We start from the raw sequence: 19,415 nt of genomic DNA on the forward strand, positions 1-19,415 counted from the left end.
AAACCCAGACACAGATGCCAACATGTTCAGTATCCTGAAGGCCAGTTCTTCAGCCTTCAGGCCAAAGACGTAATCTGTGCTCTGAGCCAGATGACCAACCTTCCTTGGGGCTACCAGTTACATTAAGCTATGAATTTCCTGCTTCATTCTCTTTTTCAGACAGAGGCAATCACAGCTCTGTGTTCTCACATTAATTCAGTGTACTATATCCAGAAGGCAAAAAGTATCTGAGGTCTAAAAGCTCTACCCCAATTTGAAGGCACTTAAGTGACAATCTGTGGCTGTTGAAGGATGATGTGGAGAGCCATTCAAAGAAGCTGTTCACCAAAGAGCCATCAGGAGCGTCAATACTAAAACCTCTTCTTTCTCCTGGACTCTCCTCCTCCTGTCCTAGAGAGGGGCTGGCTTTCCAGGATTCAGCATTTCTCATTCAGGTAGCATGCGAAGGAGATCTCAGCAGTGAGAGGGTGTTGAGGATGGACATGAACATACCTTTGGCCAAGAGGGAAGTGAATACCTACACAGTGTTACTCTGTTCATTACTACTCAGTGCCCTTAGAGTTTATCCCTGTTGGGATCAGCCCACAAGGATGAGATACTCACAGAGAAAGGGATGCAGGTGAACACGTCCTTCTCCGACACCACATCATCAATCAAGCTCCTGTTTTCCCCTTGGTACTCGAGTGTGGCACTCAGCGTCACAGACTCATTCAGGTGGGTCAGCTGAACACAGACCTTCTCAGGAGAATCGGTGTGTATGAGAAAGGGCAGTAGCACCATATACTGCCTAGGAACAGGGAAGAAGGACAGGTCAGAGGAGCAGGAACAGGTAACAGGAGCAAATAAACCAATCTGATGACTACAGCCCTCACTGTACAGAGAGAAAGATGTGTTTTCTAGGAGTGTAACAAGATTTTCAGCATGTCTGTAACAGCAGGGGAAAGCAGAGAGGCCGGTCTCAAAAGTAAAATACCACAGGAAATCCTCAATCCAAACGTCTGGAAGGGATATGTTTTTCCAGGTTCTGGCACAACAGCAGCACTTCCTCCTGGGACCCCGAATAATGCCAGTGGGGAAAAATCGATTGTCACCTTTGCTAGACACTGTTAGTAGGATTCAGGAGCCACACAAGTACTGGTACCTAATGAATAAACACCATTGACTACATGCTGCAAACCGTCTGTAGCACTACTCTCATTCCTCGCAGAGACCCAAAACTGCCACAGCGTGGTGCCAGATCTTAAGCAAAAAAACACTGGAGCAAATTTCAGTTTTTCAGGGAAGCAAGCCCCTCTGGCTCAGCCTGAGCAGGGGTTCCCTGCCCGGCACTACGCAGCCTCCCTCCCAGTGGAGCAACATGCCGGTGGTGTCCCGGTGCCCAGCACTGCATCTGGGAATCAAACCTGATCCGCCTAATAGCAACAGTGCTCCCTTTTGGGTGGGCAAGGACTGGCCTCTGACCAGGCATTCCCAGAACAGTGGCAGCTGGGAAGAGAGCCCTTGAAACCTCAGCAGTAAGGTAGGGCATTGCCTTTAGTGGCAGGGGAGGCTCTGACACGTTTATGTCCATCAGTTGGTCTGCAAGGAGAAAGCCCTGGCCCCTCAGATCCCAACCCTGCTATCTGCTTACCCCGCATTTGATGAAAGCACTGCAGCACAGCCTTGCTTTGCTGAGGAGGAAAAGACATTGCCAAAAAGCCAAAGATGAAAGCCTCCGGGATGTCAGGACCCCTCATGTGCTGCTCCTGCCATACCCATACACACATGCACACAACACACACTCCCTTCACATACAAACAGGGCAAAAGGGGGTGAAGGAGGGATGCAGCATAATATACCCTCACAGACCTTAACAGTCACAGCCTTACAGTGCCACATAAGCCTGGATGAGAAGGGAATTTTCATTCCATTGGCTGAGCTGAAAAATGTGAATTAAAAAATAAAGCCATTTCTGGTCATGCCACATCTGTTATTTGTTCGTGTTTTCCTCATTATCAGTCAAAAAACCACTCGAATCTCCTGGGCCTTTCAACCTGGGAGTAGGGTAGTCAACCCAGAATGAAACCTTTCATTGTCTTTTCAAAAAGTCTCTCTCTTAAGAAAAACTGAGTGTGTAAACAGTTATAAAAAGTTCGCTTTAAAAGGCAAATTGGTAAAGAACCAATTTTGTGCAGCAAATTTTGTTGAAATGCTGTCAATTCTCTGAAGCAGCAAAAGGTATTCTCATAGGCCTTTCCATCTTTTTTTTTCCTTTCCCCCCCCCCCCCCCCCTTAAGTTTTACTGACATCTCAGTTTCACAGACTGTTTTGGGTCCCCCTGAAGCACTAGAGTTGCTATTTGTAGAAGACACTTCACCCAGCCCTGGTGTCTTTATTCCTGTGTAAAAGAAAGTAGGCAGAAGATAAGAGACAAAGCAAGAGACATAGGAAGACAACCCAGGTCTCCCACCTGCCCAGAGACCCCCCTGCGTAGCTTACGGCTCTGTGGCAGGTGAGGTGTCTCCAGGAAGGAAGAAGAGGAGAAGGAGGAAGATGTTTGGTTTGATGAGCAGCCTGTCCTTCCCCATGGTGCAGAGCAGGACGTGATGAGTCAAGCAGCCAGCTAGCCTGGTCCAGTGCTGCTTGTACTGCCTCTCCGCTCTCCGAGTCAACCCTTTATACTCTCCTCTACAAACAGCCCAGGGGCTGGAGGAGATAAGGGCTGGGGGCCAGGGCCCACCCAGAAACGGGGAGAGGCAGTAAGGAGGAGCTGGAACCAGCAGCTCTGAGTCCGGGCAGGAGGCCAGGCGCTGGCAGGGAGAGGGAGGGGAGGGTGCCCGGCAGGCCAGAGCTGTCTCTCTTTTGGGGCAGGGCAGCAGGCAACGGAGGAAAGGTGGTAGCTAAAGAAAAGAAGGGCTAACAGCAGAGGAGAAGGTGGCGGCCTTCGTTTCTGGCAGGGCTCCCTGTATGGACCTGGCCACAGCACTGGTCACAGAGGCTGCTGGAGGAGCAGAAGCCGTTTGATTTCCTTCAAACTGGGAGCAGAAGATTGAGCTAGGGTTTGGGAAACAAGCGTGGGTGTACCTAACCCCCACTTATGGGCAGCATCTAAAAACGCTGAATGCAAACGGGAATGCAAACACTGAAAACCTTCCCCCTCCACCCACCCTGCTCTCTTGTGCTCTCCATTCCTGGTCCCACCAGGGCTAATGCCAGGAAAAGGGACCAGAGAGTGCCTGGACAATCAAGCCATCTAAGATAATCTGACCTTCACCCTGACAGAAACAGGGACAGTGACATGACAGGAAGCTGCCAAAAGTTCAACCCGTTAACAGCATGTAACACATTAACCAGTTCCCCCGGGCAGCAGCTGCACTCACACAGCAGAACAGACGTGGCCTGGGTCTTGTTTGCCTGTGCTGGTTCTTGTTCCAGGTCAAGTTATTGGCACATCTAGATCAAATTATTGCTGTTCAATGGAGTCCTTCTTGGTTTCATTATGTGAAAATCCACGATGGGTGATGTTGTATCAGAGGGGGGAATTTCTTTTTGACCATTGTCTGTTCTGTCGTTATCTTGGTCTGCAGCAGGAGGATCAATAGCTCTGGTAATTATTACCCTTGCAAGTGGCAGTAGAACATCTGTCTTGCTTACAGTCCTAACCCAAACTCCAAAGAATGGAAATCTGTGTTAGAGGATGTAAAGCATAATTTTCAGGTTAAAAAGGGTGCAGGATAAAATGATTCTGTCTGTCCTTCCCCTCTCTTACTATCATCATCAGAAGTTTAGTGAGCTCAGGAGCTTTGGAGTTAAGAAATCCAAGTGCAATGAGACAATAAACCTTCATTACAGACCTCATTCTGCCCTGCAGTGACCTGAATGGGAAATGAGAGGATAGTAGTGCACGTCCAGTTTCCTTGGGGACTGCACAAAAGAAACACAGCACAGGCTTGTGCCCTGCCTTCTCCATCTGATGCCTAAAGGTTGCTCTACCTGCCCAAAAGACACGTAACCCAGGAAGATCTGCCTCACCCGCAGAGAAGAGGACTTGCACCTGGGGTGGTCAAAGCCTGTTTGAAGATGACACTTTGCATATTGGTTCGAACAGGTCGGGAGCCGGACTGATTGAACACAAACCTTACAGGAAAGAGGTGCAGAACTGCACACAGCAGAGGAAGCTAGGGCTACTCTTTTGGCAAACAGCCAAACAGCTTACACCGCTGACAAGCCAGCTCCCGATCATTAGGACCTTGGTCAAAAATGTGCTGTGTAGCCAAAAACTGAAGAGAAATGTTTTCAGTCAGTTGAAAGGGGGCAAGATTTTAAAGGCTTGAGAATCTCAGTAGGTACCAATGAACACGCACAGATATCAAACTGACTTTTAAAATCTGTCCCCGAGCTGCTTGGCCTCCATCCCATTCCCAATAGCAACTTGGGCCCCAGCAGCCTAATTTCAAGGGTCTCTACATGGCCCATGTGATTTGGCTTGTAGGTGGTGGCACAAACAAGGCACTGGCAATGAGTTTTCCCTCTCTCTCCTGCGATTTCCACCTGCTGTGAGTACAACTGAGGCGGCCAACAGGCTTTCTAGAGTTTTTTGACTAGATTTTAAGTGGTTACCTCTAAGCTTCTCAAGAAAACTCCTGCAAGGTGTTGGCCTATCCATGAGGAGAGTGTGTTTTAGGGATATCTTTCCTGGATTTCTCTCAGTGAATCTGAAGTTCTGTCACTGGCATAGCTCAAAGGGAGAGGTGCCCCAGTTGTGCAAAAAGAGCATTAAGTATCTTGTATCTGAACCAAGAAGCCTGCTGCATTCATTGATAGCATCACAGAAGTGCTGGTTGGAAGGGAGCTCTAGAAGTTACCTAGTCCATCCTTTCACTTAAATCAGGACTGCTGCCAACGCTAGATCAGGTCAGCTGTGACTTTGTCAAGTCAAATCTTGACAACTTCCAAGGATGAGGAACCTACCATTTCTCCAGTGATCTGTTCCAGTGTTGCACTAATCTCTGGTGAAGAAGTCTTTCCCCATGTCCAATCTGAACTCCCCAAGCTGCGGTTGCCGCCATTGCCCCATGTTATATCTTCTGCCCCTACCAAGAAAGGTCATGTTCCAACATCCTTGTAACTGTCTTTCAAGTATTTGTAGGCACCTATTTAATCACTCCAACCTCCTCCAGGTCAGACTAAACAAGCACAGCTCCCCCTCTCACTCCCTGTGGGTCATATGCTCCATACTCTCTGACCAGTTTGGTAGTCCTCCATTGGACCGTCTCCAGTTTCTCTGTGTTCCTCTTGAACCAGGGGTCAGCAGACCAGACACAGTCCAAGTGCAGCCTCAGAAATGCCATGGAGAATGAGGATTGTAACTTACCTCGATCTGCTAGCTGTGCTCCTCCCGCATTCATTCATCGCTGCTTACAGAGTTCATCCAAGAAGAACTTACTTCCAAGAAAACTAGTATATATCAATCAACTATATCAACATGCTCTAGACAGAAGATTAAAAGCTCTGCCAAAGATATTTGTTCAACTGCTTTTCATGGAAATTAATATACTTGCTTCAGATCCCTTTAGTATTGTGAAAACTTGAACCCACAGAGGAGCCACGTGCATCATTAAAGGTAAAATCCGCAGCTGAAAATCCTTTCCCTTCAAAAATCAGTCAACTTTTGAGGCAACCTAATGTATTTATTTATTTTACATTTCCTGAGCATCTCTTTGGGATGAGATTGAGAGGCCATGTTTGAAGAGCTCATCAGTAAAATAGTCGAGCATGCACTGCATTGTAAAATCCTAGGGGAAGCAAAGCTGTTGCACTATTCACAAGGTAAACGAGGCAAGCTCAGAGACGTGCTCACCTCACCTACATGCATCATGGTAACACGAGAAGCTGTTTCTTCACTACGGTTCTCTGGTAAAGCAAATGCTGGGTTTCCTTCTGTAGATGCTACCACCATTTTGACAAAGCAGGCAAAATCTCCAGCATTATTTCATAGGGCCTGGCAACTTTCTGGGAGTCAGGGAGAGCATCTTCTTTTAATATTGAATGGACTCTGCCACAGACAAAATGACTCACCCAAAGTAACCCAGACAACCTGAGATGAAAACTCAAGGTTTTTAGGCCCTGGTACGCTGCTTAAAATACTGTGGTTTTCTTGCAGTTTCCCCAGGTCTGACTGTTACTGGCACGATGTGGTGCTTAGCTGCCTGCTGGAGGTAAACCACAACACATGGTTATTGAAAAGCAGACCTACCCTTGCTGGCAACGTTCCCACCTTAAGCCCCTCAGCTCGGTGAACTCTATGTGAGGCTCAGCAGACATCTACTTAGCTGGGTACGCTAAGGTCTGTATTTTTGTCTTCATCTGCCCCGATTCCTTCATGTGCTATATCCTCAATGAATGTCAAGCCTCACATACCAGGGATATGCAGTTGAAGGCATTCTGTAAATGGCAGAGTGAGGAATTTGCTGTTTCGTTGCAACTGGATTGGTCAAGACTGCATTCTTTAAACCAGGTGATGCAAGGACAATTTCAATTATTTGAAAAGAAAATTGCTGGGGGAAACAGCAATTTTCTTTTTGGAAACAAGATCTTGTTTCTGTTTTCTCTGTGATTTCACAGGTGTTTGTAGCGCTTATGTACATGTGGCACAGCAGTATCAATCCCAGTAACAATCACTTCCAACTTATTTGTAATCCTCCTCATGAACCCCTGATCTAGCATTTTCAGATGAAAACTCCGGTGTTTGGATCAATTAGTTTCTCCCTAGCCCTTCCCTGCCATGCACCATGCTGCCTAGTTCTTTACTTTCATATATACATATACATTATGGATACATTAATAAGATCTCCCCTCAGCCTCCTCTTCTCTAGGATAAACCATCCCAGCTGTCTCAGCCTTTCCTCGTATGTGAAATGCTCCAGTCCTTTCATCACCTTTGTGGCCCTTCATTGGACTCCCCAGTATCTCCATATCTCTTTTGTACTGGGGAGCCCAGCACTGGACACAGCACTCCAGGCGTGGCCTCACCAGTGCTGAGCAGAGGGGAAGGATCACCTCCCTCGACCTGCTGGCAATGGTCTGTCTAATGCAGCCCAGGATCCCATTCACCTCTTTTGCAGCAAGGGCACATTGCTGGCTCACGTTCAACTTGGTGTTCACCATGACCCTTGGGTGCTTTTCTGCAAAGCTTCTTTCCAGCTGGGTGACCCCCAGCATGTACTGGTGCATGGGGTTGTTCCTCCCCAGGTGCAGGACTTTGACCTTCTCCTTCACAAGGCTCCTGTCAGCCCATTTCTCCAGCCTGTCTCTCCCAGAACAAACACACACCTCAGAACATCTACCACTAACCTGCTGATAATAGTAAATTGGAATACGATACAAATATATTACGATAAATAGAATAAACTGGAAATTAATAAAATTTCTCTTCCTTTGTTGGAACAAAATCACTCGGTGGAAAAAAGAGTTTTCCAGGTGTGTGGAAATGCAACTTACTGTCCCACCCTTAATGTTCACTGTGGCTTTATGCCGTTCCCACTCTTAGCCTCTCTCTGCTCTATTTGAACTGAAAGCTTGTAGTAAGGGTTTGTCCACTGCTTCCTCTCTCTGCAGTATGAAACTGCAGAGGTGGAGAGGGAAACGCATTCCTGATTGATTCTATAATAACACACAATTAACTGTATTCTTTTGACTCCGCAAGTCCAGCCTCTTGACTAGTTTGGTTGAAGCTGACCTATGAAACATGGCGTGCAGCTGTTCCTTCCAACAGAGAGAAGTAATGACATGGGTACACACTTTTGGTCCACTGCAGTACTGGAGGTTTATTTTCACTGCTGGATTTACAGAAGTTGTAGTCTCATTTCACCCTCTTCCACTCACAGCACTGGGATGCAAAAGGAGAGGCTGCCACTGGGAGGAGTCTGTTTATATGTTTCTGGCAGTGAACAGCAGACTTCGTTTTCCTGGTCCTGCTGGCACCAGACAATGGAGATGCAGAGAATGGAAACAAAATCTGATGCTCAGGAATGGAGGAAAATGACCAGCTCACCCTCAGAGATCTGAAGACCCAGCATCTGTTGTGACAAAACTTTTGTTTGCCCTTATAGGACAAGTAAGGAAAGACTAGGGCAGTGAATGTGTCCCAGGTCTCATCTGGTCACAAACAGCAGTAACCCAACAGAGGCAGGCTGAAAATGGATCTGCTGCTGAGGATAACTCACCCTTATGGGCAACAAACCTGTCCTTGCAAAACACCTTTGTGAGGGTGTAGAAAAGGCCAGTTGTTGTTCTTGTATAGAGCTTTGGTTTGCAGGACAATGATCCACTTGTACCGCTGACGAGGTGGTTATGAGATGAAAATGCACATGGGATTTATCTAAGAGATTTCTCACAGATCCATGGAGCGGTAAATTCACAGCTGGAGGCCTGAAATTGTCCATGCATCAGGACAACACAGTGTTGTACAGGGCTGTTAGAGAGGACCCTGCAAGAGACACGGAACAAAAGTGAAACTGAGAGAAAATGCTGAGAGATTGTCTCCTGGAGGCAAGAAAGAAAAAACATCTGATTTTGAAGGGTGGAGCCCAGAGGAAGTGAAAGAACCCAGCCTCCAAAGGGCAGCTGTTAGAAAACAAAACGTACACCAAAATACCTATCTACCAGGAGATTACACATCTAAGTAATTTTGCCATTGTGGAATCCAAATCAGAACCAAACATAGACACAATCCCCTGCAGTGATATCCACCAGCGTGAGAACAGCGTGCTAAGACTTTCATGGAAAGATGATTGCCTCCAAAGAGTTTGTAAGAACAGAAAGCTGGATTTAAGAAGGGAACTAAGTCAAGTGCTTAGAGTACTGACCTACCAACAGCAAGATCTTGGGCAAGTTTCCTTGCTGGAGAAGTGTTAGAGACTAACTCATTGTGTTAACTGCCATAAAAAGGAAAGGGCCAGGCAAAGTCACTGGCCAAATCATAATGTTTTCCCTATGCAGAATGCTGAGTTTTTTCCAAATAAATACTGAGCAAAATTAAGGTTCTAACTTGGGTTGCCACCAGCGAAGCAGCAAAGGGCTGGGTCCTCACACCCAGTGACACCAGCACTTGGCAGAATGGGTGCAAGGTGGCTAAACCCAGTAAAGCCAAGATGGAGCATATGCTTTTCTGACTGAGCAACTGTGTGGGCACTGCAGGTAAATAATCCTTGGTCTGAGCAGCTGGAGGGAAGTAGAGAGATACTAACATTAGCCCTACTTTTCACAGGTACATGCCTTTACAAGGTGTAGGGCAGTAAAAAGTAGACCCTTTTGAGTTCAGTGCCATACAGGTGACAGTAAGAAGAAAATCTGCCCAAGAAAGCTCCTGAGATCTGGTGCAGGAACTCTGGGTGTTGTGGAACACCAGGCAATCTGAATTAGTACTGTTGTTTTTAAAACAGAATGAAACTCACTTGGTGCCATTGAGTATAGAGCCATCTTCCCAGATCCAGCCAGAGTCTGTGCTGTTCCTCAGTCCAATCCAGAAACATCCTGTTTGAATAGTCTTGAACAGGTCCTAGAAATGGTGATGAATTACAAAGTGACTAATGGCAGCCAGCCTGAAAATGGGGGTAAGGATAAGTAAAGAGAACAGAGTGCAAGACACATCCCCTCGCCTGACTGTTCCTTAAGTGGCTAACAATACTGCTTCTCCACACTTTCTAATCAGAAAGATCAGCCCTGCAGATCATGCCTGGAAAAACAGCTATGTGTACACTCACAAGGAAGTAAGCATGCTTTCAAGGATCCTGGGCAGATTCTTCAAAGGACATTTCTCAGGGCAATGTATGTGAACTAACTGCAGCCCAGTCTCCTGGAGTTTCCTACACAGAGCTTTATGTCGGAACGTATGCTACTAGTATTAATATTAATGCTGTACCATACAGCTAGCTAGCAAGCTAATACAAAGTATTAACAATTAAAGGTAAAATCAGGTCAGGGCAGGAGGTGCAGGCACCAACAGATCTGTGTAAAGAGCCCAGGACCAAAGCTCATTAAATTTTGTACAAACTTTCCTCCTACGTGTTTTCAATGTTCATTTCCTTTTGCCTAACCTTTAACTACTGTTTACTGTTAAAAGGTGAAGCCTGCAACAGAAACTCAGCCCTGAAGTAAAATATGCCTGCCCCCCCCCAAAAAAAAAGACAAAGACAAGAGAGAGAGAAGTTTGTCTTGTCCACATTTCCAATGAAATCCAACAACAGCAACCTTTCAGTGGTATGGCTGGGCCCCATCCTTATCTCCTGCTGCTATAAAAAAAAGCTTCAGAGCAGACATCTTCACACAGAAGCATTAACAAAGCTGGCTTGGTAAAGTGGTCGGAATAGGAGTAGCTTGAGTAATGCTTGAGTGTTGCTGGTGGTTTGGAGGTGACTGTGCTTCCCTGGCAAAGGGAGGGTGAACAGTCACGGCCTTTGCAGCATAGGGCATGGATAGCTAGGAGAGTCTTGCTTATGTGGGGCTTGCTTACTGCTCAGACTTGAGCAAGGATAATGGATAACACTCTAGTAGCAGAGACAGTAGTAAGAAAGCAGCCAGACCAGGAAGGCTTTCTTCACTCAGAGAAATTGGTAATCTGGGGAAGACAAGTATTTCTCAAGGAATCAGGATTTGCCTAAGAAAGTGTGAGAGCCTGGTACATACTCCCAGTCAAGCAGAGACCTGGCTTTGTAAGCCCTCACAGAACATCATACAATGCAACTTCTGTCCAGGGACTGGAAGCTGTCCACGTTCATTGGACCTGAGCTAATAAGCACTGGCTTGTACAAAACCAGATCAAGTACTTCTGCTCTACTTGTGCAGACATGCCTCACCTCCTTAGTGATCAGCTCTACCCATTTCTTTAGTGGTCATACATGCCCCTGCCCCCAGTGAGCACATACTAGAAAAATGAGCAGTGGGACAGATGGCTTCTGATTGCACCAGCACAACTGAGGGTTTTGGGCAGAGAGAGGAAGTAAGCATTGAAAACAGACTGAGAAAGAAATATCCATGCATGAACACAGGGAGTGGCAAGGGTCACTGAGCAGGAGGAGCTGGAGTGGTTGCAGGGAGGAGAGGCACTGCTTTTGCAAAGGAAGCATTTCTGAAGAGTGAGGATGTATTGGTTTGTAGGCAATGAGTACAGAGACTGCACAGTGCCACAGTCTTTTCCTGTAATCATTCATATCAGCCTTGTTGGGGCTAGGAGGGGAGGTGGAGAGGGGCAGTGGAGAAGACTGTCTCCTAACATCCTTCCTAGGATGATTCTGAGTAGCTGACAGTGACCCTCACCTCTCCCTTCTCCCCTTTGCTTCTTTGCCTGCTGGGAACTGGTAAGGTGCATGCTGAAATTGGAAGTGCACTATAACGTCGCAGTCATAAATCCTTCCTCTCCTTCAAAGTCAAAATACTGCTAGAGTGACAGCACTCCTTAGATGTCAATCACTGAGGTATCTGCAAGGAAATGGAAGATCCTCAAAGAATAAGAAAACCATTACCATTTCGCTGGTGTCGCTCATCACCAGGAGATGAGCTCCCTGTGCCCTGCAGGATTCCTGGCTGGAATGCCAGTCCTTCTTCTGCTTGGAGAAAGAGTAGCAGCTCCCTCTGTAGGCTATCCACTGCTCAGGGCAGAGTGGGTGGGAGTCACCTGTAAAGGAATCAAAATACCAGCTGTTTTCTACCATTAACCAACAGAAAGACACTTGTCAGCAAGGACCTGCTGAAAAGCAACTCTTCTGGACAGTTGTAATGCAGAAAACACAAGTCAGGGTAAGCATCTAAAAATAACAATGCATGAACACTGAACTTCGGATCCTCTGTGCAATTTCCAAATCTTCGTACAAGAGTCACATGCACTCTGATGCTGGGACAACTCCCCCCCCTGCCCTGGGTTTCCTCTGAACTACTCAGATACCTGAGAACCAAAACTGGTCATCTGAAAGCAGTCAACACTCTGGGTGTGCAAAAAGCAAGGGAAAAAATTACATCATTCTGTGGGTACGGTGTGATAATGTCACACATCAGGTGAACAGATTTTAAGCAGTTTTTCCAAAACTACTTTATAAGTAGGCTTTTCCACATGGTATAGCACCTTCTGCATGCATGCAAAAGTGTTATAGACTTCGCATATTTGCTCTACAGTTTACCACTATAATTACAGCAAACAAGTCTACAAAAACCTTTCAATATGTTTCACTGCTCTTTGCCACAGGATCTGAAATGGGTTGCCTGGGGTCTGCACAAGGAATATATTCTTCAAAATATTCTGGATAGGCACTGAGTACTTAAGGGTGGTAGAAACCTAGAACAGCTTCTGGTTTAACCCCATATAATGGAGTTCAGGGTCTGAGCTCCTGTGCTTAGACAAGTCTCCGGTCCTTTGCTGTTGGTTGCTCATCCTCAGCACCCCTTTGTGCACTTACTCATCTTCCAAATCAAAGCAGTTGCTAGGGAGATGCTCAGTATCCCAAAGCCTATAGTCAAGCCCAGCAAAACTGCTGGCCACAGACACGGAGCTGTAAAAGAGAAAAGAAACCATAGTGAACAGGAGCCACGTGAAAACTGATGGTGGTTTTACATGGTTTGCTTGTGTCCTGGGCATTTCCATGAGGAACTGAACTATTTAGAGCATCCCTGTCTGTCTACACTCTGCACATTGCTGCCATCACTGTCCCTGCCCAGCCTCCCCAGGGCCTCCCCACACTTCTGCCCTTCAGCCCAGGGCCCCATTTCAGCCCAGCCCAGAGCCATCAGTCCCTGCCTGAGCTTCCCAGGAGGTGTATCTGTTTCCAAGTCAGCCACAGCTCTGCCCCTGCGGCGCCACAGAGCCGGCTGGTCCAGCCCCTGCAGTGGCTGACCCCAAGAGAAGAAGCATCTGTCCCAGGTCAGCCAGAGCCCCCCAGGCACCATGTGCCACCTCGCACTGGCTGGAGCCTCCCAGCAAACCCGCTCCTGCCTCAGCACTGAAGCTCTGGGTGGAAACACAGAGCTGCGCTGCTACAGCCACCATGGTCCAGTTAAAGGCAAAATGAAACCCAAGGCTCTCTCAGCAACAGCAACAGGTTTAACCTCAGCACCCTGTTGTCGTGGTTTAACCCCAGCTGGCAATCAAGCACCACACAGCTGCTCGCTCACCCTCCCCGCCCTGCGCTGAGATGGGGGAGAGAATCGGAAGTGCAAAAGTAAGAAAACTTGTGGGTTGAAATAAGAACAGTTGAATAATTGAAATAAAATATAATAATAATAATAATAATAATAATAATAATAATAATAATAATAATAATAATAATAATAATAATAATAATAATAATAATAATAATAAAAAATTGTGGTGAAAAGGAAAACAACAACAACGAGAGGAACAAAACCCAGGAAAAACAAGTGATGCAACTGCTCACCACTCACCAGCTGACACCCAGCCCGTTCCTGAGCAGCAATCACTGTCCCCTGGCCCACTCCCCCCAGTTTATATACTGGGCATGATGCCATATGGTATGGAATAGCCCTTTGGCCAGTCTGGGTCAGCTGTCCTGGTTGTGCCCCCTCCCAGCTTCTTGTGCACCTGGCTGAGCATGGGAAGCTGAAAAGTCCTTGACCAGTGTAAGCACTACTTAGCAACAACTAAAACATCCGTGTGCTATCAACATTATTCTCATAGTAAATCCAAACCGCAGCACTATACCAGCTACTAGGAAGAAAATTAACTGTCCCAGCTGAAACCAGGACACAGACTTAGACGCACGGTCACATTTCATCTTCCTGGGACACTCCCAAGTCAGTCCTATGCTCTCATCTGCCTCTCCAATGGTGGGGTGGCAGGATGGGAGGGCCAGCCTTGAAGACCTTGGGATGCCCCTCCACACTTTCACCACCACCATGCACTGTTCACTTGCTGCCAGTGGCAGAGGGTAACTCTCTGGGGCAGCCTCCACTGTAGCCCAGCACAGCTTCCTTTCAAAGCGTGGGGCAGGACTGCCATGTAGATAGAGATCTGCTCATGCACAGGCCTGTTAGCCTCCAGGCTACACCTTGCTTTCCCGTTGTCATCTCCTGGAGCTGAGAGGCATTTACTTTCCATAAGCTGTTTGAAATCTCAGCACTAAAATCTCCTCTCCCCCAGGTTATGGAGAGGATGACACTTACTGCCACGGATGAGCTCCAGGGGGGGTTGGTTTGTTTGTTTTATTAATCTCATGACAGCTGCACAGACAATAGGACTTTCTAAGAAGCACTACATGTGCAGCTAATGGTTACCGATGTTGAGGAGCCCAGGATTTCCCTGTGCTTCTCCCTTAAGCTTATGTACACATTCTGCTCTTGTGGTGCTCCAGAGTCTTCTACCGAAATCCAGCAGCAAAGTCCCTGGTGGAGCTCGTGAAATCTGAGGGGATTCTCTCTCGGTCATGTCACAAACCCAAAGAAACATATCTGCCCTCCCTAAAAAGGCTAGGAGTCTAAGGAGTAAGATGGAGGGAGGGGAAGGCTAGCTTTAACCAAAGACACTACCACAGCAAGTACATCGAAAACTTGGTAGAAGAAGGAATGTGAGTAGGGTGTCGTAGCAATAGGATACAAAATACACAAGGAAGGCAGAGGGGGCTGTTCTCTGCTCAAGTAAAATTACCATCGAATTAGGTTAAATAACTGCATCGAGAGGTAACAGAACAGCAACCCAGCAGACCAGGCAAATACAACTAAATGCATCGGGTTGGAATTATATGCCAGACAGGGATGGTGACAGCACTCACGAACCAGCAAAAAGAACCAGAGCAACCATGAAGGAAGCACGGTGACAATGACAGGCATCAATTACTCGCATTAAATTAAGCAAATGCCATGTTAGGGCATGATGCTGAGACTGAACGCTTAGACACCACCAACAGGCACCTTGCAGAGCAACGAACCAGGAAACACAGAAAGTGAAGCAGCTCGTGACTGCCCTGCGCCGTGCTCAGGCCACCCGACTCACCACGGCTCCGTCCAGAATCTTCTCTGCTGCAGTGAACACAAACACACTGAGATTCAACAGAGCCAAAACCCACCAGCAACAACATCAACAACAAAAGGCACCGTGGTATAATAATTTCAAAACGGGAAACTACAGGAAAATGAGGAATTTTGTCAGAGAGAAATTAAAAGGGATGGCTAAAAGAATAAAATATTTGTAAGCAGCAGGGGAAGCTTATTTTTAGGATCTCTTGGTGGAGGCTGAAAACAAATGCACACAACATATCAAGAATATTGCGGGAAGGACAAAGAAAGCCAGCTGTAAACCAGAAGGGGAAGGGACTTCACTTAAAAACAAGAATGCATCCTTTAAGCATTGGAAGCTTTATCCAAATACAGAAAGTAGACCAGATCAATAAATTAGAAAAATTAATTTATTTTGATCTTAGAGAGGTTTGCAGGCTCAGTGGTTTTAAGATGAGATTCTGGTTTATAGCAGTATATTTAGACCTGCGGTTTTGTCTAAAAGAAGTTTCTAAGGTAACGAGGGAAGAGCATGAGGGAGCTTTGTTGTAAGCATCATTCTTCTGGCAGAAAGATATTTCCTAAGGCAAAGGTTTTATCGTGTTTCCTGAAGCTTGCAGGATCTTCTAGATGCCCCACTTGTAGTTAAAAAATACCAACATTTATTTACTTTTTTAATCATTATTAAAGAACAAAAACCCATCTCTTCTCAGTTACAAAACACAGGAAGACTTTTCAGTTACAACCTACTCCTCAGCTTCCCGCAAGAGGACAATGGGAGAACTGAAGGACTTGAACTGGGTAGGTGTTCTCTCTTCCTGCTCTCTGTTCCTCTTGTGAGGTCACCTGTGTATCTCTGGTGACATGGGTTTTGCCATCAGATTAAGCCTCAAGAGAATGGAGTCAGCCCGAGGTTAAGGGGTAGGGTGGAGCTGCTTCTCTACAGATTACAACTGAAAACTAAGTAAAAGAGGATAAATATCTGTTGAAACATAACTTTGTTCTGAGACCACATTTCTGAGGATTTGCACTTCTGTTTTCCTTCCTCTCTTGCCTCTCAAAGAAACTATCTCCTGTGTCCTCCACATCACTGTTCTGGATTTTAGGGAAAACTACTTCCAGGACAAGGCGACTGGGATGACAGTTAATCCTTAAGTGTGAGAACCGGGCATCCGAGCTGGTGCCTCCTGGCAATGAATAGAGCAGTTCACCTTCTCTGTTGTTTCAAACCAACTGCAGAAAAAAGGAACTGAGAGTTCACCTCAGTTCTTAAAAATGAAAAAGTATGCCATTAGATAATTTTGGGAGGAAAAAGGAGAGTGAAGAGGGCAAGTCATATTGAAGTGTTCAAGGTGAATTTGAGCCTCACTTGAACGGTAGTGATCAACCCAGGGAAGTGAAATAAAAAATTTCATAAATCGGGATTTTTACTCCTTGCAAAAGGGAGTCCCTGCAGTTCTTCCTTTTTAAAACAAGTTCAGGAGTTTGTGCTTGATCCTCAGCTCCTGGAGCACATGTGAAGCTCTTGTAGAAGAGGAAAGGAGAAGTGCCTGGGATGAGTTTGAAACTGAGGAAGGAAATCTTAATGGAGCATCCAGAAATATTTCCATGTAGTTGTCTGAGGAACTGTGGAGGAGTTTCCCCAAGGGAAGGGAGAAGTGGACCCGTGGACATTTAATGTAAATATCCAGTGTTATAACTTTCTAGTATACAAAACACCCAGTTAGGTCTGTCAGTGCTCTGGAGAAATGACTGTGATACGCTGCATTCATCTGCAAGCAACATGACCCAATATTTCTAGGTTTGGGAGTTCAGATTCAGTTCAAAAACCGAAAGCGGTTAGCATTTTATAATTCAAGCCTTCTAGGACAATCTGAAGAATGTCATTGAGCTGTCCCAGATAGTTCCCATCAGCTCCTGCCCACGTCAGTATGGGAGCAGCATGACTACCTAGGGCCAGGGGGGAGGATTTAAGAAATGAGGATCCTGTCCTCGGCTATGGCACAGACCTTGGCACAGACCTGGTTGTCGCTGTTACTACAAGCATGCCACACAGGCTAACACTGTCTTAAGTGACTGCTGGACTGACATTTTGGTAGTGTGGCATATCTAAGGCTCTCTGGAAGCCAAACAGAAGACAGCCAGGGCAACTCTTCATTTTCGAGGAGTCCATGAGAGCCAAAACCCGTTGGTTTGACCAGCGGACTGATGTATACACCTGTGATATACCTGTGATATTGCATCACAGGGATGACTTGCTAGCAAGAGTGTGCATTTGAAAACAGAGATGAAATACCTGAGAGCACATCTCTCAAAAGTGATGGAGGCGGAGACAGAGTTGAAAATAAAGATCTTCTAAGGAAAGGTACTTAAACTGTGCTCCTTAGGGACTCCTCGCACGCAGAAGAGAGCTGGGAAATAATCAAATAATATGCACAGAAAGTGTGTTCAAAGATCAGCTTCCTTATTTTAGGCCCTCAGACTTCAGCTGAAAAAGATGAGGGTACATAAAGGAATTTGGAGAGAAGGAATATTAAAAAAAAGATGCAAACATCTCAAGAGGGCATTGAGTAATCACCACCAACAGGGCAGGAGTGAACACAAATGGCAGGGAATGAAGGGATGTCCCTGTGTTATCTGATGCAACAGAAAACATCATTTCTGATGAAAACACATGCAAAAGCAAGACTGCCTTCCAAGCAGATCGAGTGTGATTACCAGATAGGAACTTGGGGGTTTCTGTGTTGGCTTTGTTTCCATAGTGCAGTAAGTGACCAGGCAGCAGTAACAACCACAGATGTGTGCAGTTATTCAGATCAGGGTACAGAAATCTTGTATCCCAGAGCAAGAGCCCGCCTTTGCTGTAACAGCTCTGAAAAAAGCTAAGGTGAACCATTAGTGTTGCAGCCAATGCAACACAACTCATCTAAAGCACACAGGCATTTAGAGGAAAAGCAATCAGCTCATGGGCAGGAAACGCTTACAAAGAATGATCATCAATGCAAAATCTCACTCTTCTATGGTGGTATTTCTCAATTAAGCAGCCAGAGAAATTGCTCGGTGTGACATTTGCAAGGCCTGAACAGGGGGAATGGAGCAGAAATAAGGGAAGAGAAAATTTAAGGAAAGCACTAAGAAAAATCTTCCTGGTAGTAAAATGCCCTGCAGAACTGTCTCAAGGCAAAAGCTGAAAATTTGCTCACTGGCAAGTCTGTAAAACTACGACAGAGAAAACACAGGAAAAAAATATATCACAAAAGAATCCTGCAGAGCCCCACGGGAGAGAGACTGGATGATCTCATATGCCTCCTCTGTCTCTGATCTCTGATTAGCATACGCCTCTAATTTATCTGTACTCACATCTTGCCTGCCCTTCAAAGAACTATTGCTGACAATCTCTTATTGCTGACAAGCAGACAACTTTAAAACTGCAAACCTCTTTCAGAGAAAAGGATGCCTGCGTTGAACGCCCAGGAGTAAACACCAAAAGGGGTCTGACAGAGAGAGGGAGGGGAACAATGCTGGGTGCCTGACCCATCAGCTTTTATCACAATAAAATATGGTAATTTTAGAACAAAAGCAACAGCACCATGAGCTGGTACACAAAGTCAATGGCCAGCTCAGAGTGTTTTTGTTAGAACTTGCTTTTGCTTGAAATAAAATCTTTTGTTGACGTACTTCATCCAGCTTCCTTACCTCTCATTTCCCATCCAGCTTTGGCCCTCGGCGGAGGAGTCTGAGAGAATTTGACAGAAGTATAAACGACTTCCTCACTCACTTCAGCCACCAAAGTTTCTGATCTGCTTCCCTCCATGCCAAACCAAAGAGTGCGTACGACAAGACGTTTCGATCAGGCTGTTGAGCGACAGGGCTCAACACCCATCAAACAGGAAACCCGAGGTTACATTCAGAAGAAGAAATGTGAAGTCGCAAGCTCTATCTCCAGCTGCGCAAAACAGCCAAATTTACAACAGAATGGAGAGCAGTGGAAGTGCAACAACTTCCATTTCCTAACCTGATGAGGATGGCTTAAGAACAGCCATTAGTGGAAGAGGTGATTAATCACAAAGCGCATAGGTATTCTAATTGTTGCCAATGCAAGAGGCTGCGATTACACTGACGCAGTAATTGTGAGAATGTGTGTTGCTCTGAAGAGCTCCCTCCCGGGACAGAAGCAGGTGGATTATGAGAGCTAAATCCAGCATTTGTTTCTTAACTAAAAGATGTAAAAGCCTCAGAGCTCTGGCAAAGAACATCCGTCCCTTCCAATAACAGAGCCCTGGAAAGTGGCTTTTGCCATCACAGTGGGACCGTGACTTAAGAAATGTCCTTTAAATCATTTATAGCTTTATTAATCATACTCGAGATGCTCAAGTCCACCAACCTTGTGCATGATCAGCTGGACGTGGAATTCCTCCGCAGTGGCAAAACTTGCGGGA

The 19,415-nt window shown here is 46.1% G+C and overlaps 2 protein-coding genes across 2 annotated transcripts in view; both read right to left on the minus strand.

Moving 5' to 3' along the window:
• The window catches only part of A2M (alpha-2-macroglobulin), a 32,747-nt gene extending 30,112 nt beyond the window's left edge, over positions 1 to 2,635 (minus strand). The window contains exons 1-2 of the mRNA XM_087768303.1: positions 2,479 to 2,635; positions 604 to 787 (exon numbers count right to left, since the gene is read on the minus strand). Coding sequence (XP_087624429.1) covers positions 604 to 787; positions 2,479 to 2,567 — 273 coding nt within the window. The 5' untranslated portion in view covers positions 2,568 to 2,635. The remainder of the gene's footprint in view (positions 1 to 603; positions 788 to 2,478) is intronic.
• Positions 2,636 to 7,785: 5,150 nt separating this feature from the next.
• KLRG1 (killer cell lectin like receptor G1) lies at positions 7,786 to 18,977 on the minus strand. The gene is made up of 5 exons (XM_009467240.2): positions 18,673 to 18,977; positions 12,429 to 12,521; positions 11,502 to 11,653; positions 9,435 to 9,538; positions 7,786 to 8,467 (listed from the first exon to the last, which is right to left on the minus strand). The coding sequence occupies exons 1-5, from the start codon at positions 18,788 to 18,790 to the stop codon at positions 8,356 to 8,358; spliced, it is 579 nt and encodes a 192-aa protein (XP_009465515.1). The 5' UTR covers positions 18,791 to 18,977; the 3' UTR covers positions 7,786 to 8,355.
• Between the last annotated feature and the right edge of the window lie 438 nt (positions 18,978 to 19,415).

This window comes from Nipponia nippon, unplaced genomic scaffold (genome assembly GCF_047370975.1).
Source record: "Nipponia nippon isolate SJK-2023a ecotype South Korea unplaced genomic scaffold, ASM4737097v1 scaffold_3, whole genome shotgun sequence".
Classification (NCBI taxonomy): domain Eukaryota; kingdom Metazoa; phylum Chordata; class Aves; order Pelecaniformes; family Threskiornithidae; genus Nipponia; species Nipponia nippon.

Excerpts from the sequence above, each read along its gene's own strand:
- KLRG1 (XM_009467240.2), bottom strand. The coding sequence starts at position 18,790 with ATGGAGGGAAGCAGATCAGAAACTTTGGTGGCTGAAGTGAGTGAGGAA. Across the intron at positions 12,522-18,672 it reads AGCTGGATGGGAAATGAGAG|CTCCGTGTCTGTGGCCAGCA; the intron begins GTAAGGAAGCTG and ends TCTCTTTTACAG. Across the intron at positions 11,654-12,428 it reads TGCTTTGATTTGGAAGATGA|GTGACTCCCACCCACTCTGC; the intron begins GTAAGTGCACAA and ends ATTCCTTTACAG.